At 56.2% G+C, this 4,172-nt stretch overlaps 1 protein-coding gene across 1 annotated transcript; it reads right to left on the bottom strand.

Moving 5' to 3' along the window:
• Positions 1 to 612: 612 nt before the first annotated feature.
• On the bottom strand, positions 613 to 1,725 carry PRLHR (prolactin releasing hormone receptor). The gene has a single exon (XM_012739137.2). It carries the CDS (start codon positions 1,723 to 1,725, stop codon positions 613 to 615), a length of 1,113 nt encoding a protein of 370 aa, XP_012594591.1.
• Between the last annotated feature and the right edge of the window lie 2,447 nt (positions 1,726 to 4,172).

The following is a 4,172-nucleotide window of genomic DNA, read 5'->3' as shown; positions in this document are numbered from 1 at the left end:
GGTTTCGTACTATAAATTCAAGTGGTTTTAAAACTAAAACTCTTTGGTATATAAAGGTCTCGTTCGGGAAATGCTGGAATCCTAGATGTAGATTTGTAATACACGTTTACCTGAAATCCTAGAAATTCAGGGGTTCAAATTGACTATGCAATATCAGGTATTATATCTCACCTGGATCTTTGTAAAAAGGCAAACGGAAAAGCCATACCAAGCCCAACGGGGTCACTGGAAATCCCACTCACACCGTTCTTTCATCTTACTGCTGAGCAAGAGGAAAGGGAAGCAAAGAGACAAGCACGGCTCTCGGAGACTTTCCTGAACCAAGAGGAAGAGGTTTGTTTGGCCTTCAAGGGCATAAGGAAGAAACAATAAATCCTCCTCCCTCTCCCTGGCCTCCTCCAAGAAAAGAACAAGACGCTCAGCAAAGCCCACTTAACATTACACAAACACACAAGACAAGGTAGAGAGCTGGACGAGAGGGCCGGGCTGGGAATGCTGCCCCGTGTTGGCTTAGCTCTGGTGCTGGGCACCTGCTCTCCAGTCCGACCGCGGGTGGCACCCACGGAGGCCAGTGGACATGCAGCTGCTCCACCAGGGCCTGGCTCAGGGGCATCAGATGACCACGCTGACAGTCACGCTCTGGCCATGCGGCACGATCTTGCGGGGCCAAGCGAGCAGGAGCTTGCGTAGCTCCTCGCGGAAGCTGTCGTGCAGCCAGGCGTAGATGAAGGGGTTGTAGCAGGCCGAGCTCATGGCGAGCCAGTGGCAGAGCAGCTGCACCAGCCCAAAGGCGTACGGGTCGATGGCGCGCGGGTCGAGGTCCCGCAGCAGGTTGAAGACGTGCAGCGGCAGCCAGCAGACGGCGAACACCACCACGACCACCACCAGCAAGCAGAAGGTGCGGCGGCGCCGCGCGCGGTCCCAGTCGGCCTGGCTCTGGGTCACGCAGCCGGGCACCACGCGGTTCCGGAGCTTCACCGACACGCGGACGTAGGACAGGAGGATGACCAGCAGAGGGAGCAGGTAGGTGAAGAGCAGCAGCCCCCCGGCGTAGAGCTGGCGCTGGCGCTCCTGCGAGCCCCAGAACTCCTCGCAGAGGCGCACGTCGTGCGGCTTGAGCTCGACGTGGTAGGTGTGCACGGCGGCGGGCAGCGCCAGCACCGCGGACAGCGCCCAGATGGCCAGCACTGCGTAGGCGCTGAGGCGCAGCGAGATGCGCCGGCGCAGCGGGTGCACCAGCACGACGTAGCGGTCCACGGCGATGGTGGTGAGCGTGAACACCGACACGTACACGGTGACCGGCTGCAGGAAGAAGACCAGGTGGCACAGGCCGCCGCCGAACACCCAGCCGCGCGGCTCGAAGGCGTAGGCCAGCGTGAGCGGCACGCAGGCGGCGCACATGAGCACGTCGGACAAGGCCAGGTTGCCGATGAGGAAGTTGGTCACGTTGTGCAGCCGGCGCACCCGCGCGATCACCAGCACCAGCAGGCAGTTGCCCACCAGCCCCACGACCACCACGACGCTGTAGAGCAGCACGATCAGCCCCTTCAGCTGGTGCACCAGCTGCAGGCTCTGGAAGGGCGTGAGGGCCTGAGCCTCGGGGCCAGCCACCGACCCGTTGCCCGCCGACGCCTCTGCGCTCTGGTTGGCCGCAGTTGTGACCGCAGGCGGCAGCCCGGAAAGCAATTCCGGGCCCCCGGGGCCCCGAGTGGGCCGTGAGGCCATGGCCACCTGTCCAAAGATAACCAAAGTTCATCACTTCCCATTCTCTGTCCGCCCTCCACCAACCGCGTCCCTCCCCCGTCACCCAAGTCCTCGCTTTGGAATAACTGGCCCCAGAACGACAGCAAAAGCAATAAAAAGTGCTGACCTCCCACCTCTGTACGAGAAACATACGCAAGGTTAGACATGCACGGGTTATTTAAACACCTCCTACTGAATTTACAGCCCTCGCAGTCCACAGGGGCCAGCCCCAGGAGCGCGGTCCTACCTGCGAGCCGGCTTTGGCCGGCGGGAAAGCGCCGGGGAGGAAAGGGCAGAATTCTTTCTGTCCACAGCTGTCCTCCGCCCGCGACGGCGGCCCAGGCTTCTCGCTTGTCCGCGGGAGCTGAACGGATGCAAGGGTTCCCAGCGGGCCAGCAGCCTTTGAGGAAGACGGGGAGCGCCTCCCCTCCGCCCCGCCCCCCACTCCAGCGCTCCCATGTATGGAAAGTGGGGGCGGAGCGCGGCCGGCTCGGTGCTTAGAGCACTAGTGAGGAGGACAATGTGGGGAGGATGGAACCCAAACAGGGAGGAGGGGCTGGCAAACCTGGGCCAGAGCAGCGAGGGGAGCGTCTCACTGCGGGAGCTTGCAGCGCCCCAGAGAGTCGCGCTCTGAGGAGCGCAGTGGAGGAGGGCGGAGGACAGGCGTGAAGCGCCAGGCTGTCGCGACAACCCGGTGCAGTCTCAAGAGGGCAGGTGCAGGGGAGAAAGTAGGAGTGGGGGGTTGAGATGCATCAAGAGGTGTAGGGGAGACGGCGGGACCCGTGTTTAAGCGCTGGATCTCTACCGGCTACCGCAGACAGAGTCACTAGAGGGTTTGGGCAGGGATTTAAAATATAAAATATACAGCCTGGAGGTCGTCGCGGGCCTTCGTGCCCTCACCCTCCCGCGGAAGCACCAAGACCTTTGCGGAGGCTGCGGTGCCTTCGCGGCCGACGGGGCCGGCCTGGCCTAGGAAGGGTTCAGCACCACGGACAGCTCCCGCCGGTCCTGCCACGTGGCGCGGGGCTGCCGTGGGGAGGGGCAGAGGACAACGGTTAAGGAATTCCTGCCACTCTCTGGGTCTGAGGCATTCGGGGAAGGGACGTGGCCCGGTTCAAAGGGCTGCCTCTCCGCCTGCTTTCTAGGCTGAGGCTTCTGACTCCTAGAGGAGTAGGGTGGAGTGGAGGCAGATCAGCCGGAGTCTCTGGGGATCACAGAGTCGTGACTTTTGCTTCTCTTGCGGGTCACCGTAGTGCCAAGGACTTTACCTCCCTGAGTCAGAAAATGCAGCCCTCCTGCCGGTCACCCTACACAGATGCACTTCACTATCCGCCCCTGCTACTCGCCTGCTCACCTGTCTCCCTGGCACTTTCTTTCTAAGCTACCACCCGCCAGGCGGGACCTGCCTGACTCTCCCAGCACAGGATCTAAGTTCTCCGACTGGGACTCTATCCTCTCCCTCCTTTAATAAACACTCAGAGGCCTCCTCACCTCATTTTAGGATTGAAATATTTGTACTAATAATTGCAGGAATGCAGCTAGGATGACAAAGAGGACAAACATTTGAGCTTGGAAATTTCATAAAATCTTTAGAAGTATTAAGTCTGCATTGAAATGTAAATTAACCTGGGCAGGGAAGGCAGAAGCCAGAGGGGAAAGGCGGTTTGTAACCTCCCTCCTTAGATGCTATCTCCTCCCTCAGCCTCTTCTTTCCTTTTTCTAGAGGATGGAGCTTCATTGTCCCCTCTCGGGTAGTAATCCCTTGTACTTTGTCCTCTGTGGCTACAGAAATCCTGTTAGACTGTAAAGAAGCAACATATTATTCCACCCTCCAAATTCAAATGAATCACTCATACAAGACGAAAAGTCAACATTGGAACAAAAGCAATCAATTTTATGCACCCATATCTATCCTAAACTTACACTCCCTGAGTTACAATCAATTTCGCTAAAAGCAGTATGATATTTTTTCAAAACTACACAGCTCCAAATAGGATACAATCTGTGGCTGTCTAATCCCTTACCCAGTAATTTTTCTCATCACATTCACCAGCAGGGTTGTATATACCCAAGAGCAGAGGTACTCTTTTGTTTCTAAATATCTCAAGCAGAAGAAAACTGTGGTAAAGTAGATTTAAAAAGGATTTGGGATGTACTTAGACCTCACAGCTAGAGCCATTATTCTGGTCAATATCATTATATTGATCAATTATCACATACAGTAGTAAAAGTAATAATAAAACAGCATTGTCAATAACTAAAGGCCATGCAAATATCAGTATTTGATGGTTCAATATTGGGTTTGATATTCCAGAGAAGAGAGTTGATCATTTGCCAAGTTCCAAAGAAAGTCTGGCAAGGGTTTTAGTGTTATCAATATTTGCAAGGTGGAAAGAAAATGAACATCTTAGAATAGAACAGTCCACATT

This window comes from Microcebus murinus, chromosome 14, assembly GCF_040939455.1.
Source record: "Microcebus murinus isolate Inina chromosome 14, M.murinus_Inina_mat1.0, whole genome shotgun sequence".
Taxonomy (NCBI): Eukaryota; Metazoa; Chordata; class Mammalia; order Primates; family Cheirogaleidae; genus Microcebus; species Microcebus murinus.
The sequence above is the reverse complement of the archived record's forward strand: the minus strand, read 5'-3'. Positions and strand labels throughout refer to the sequence as shown.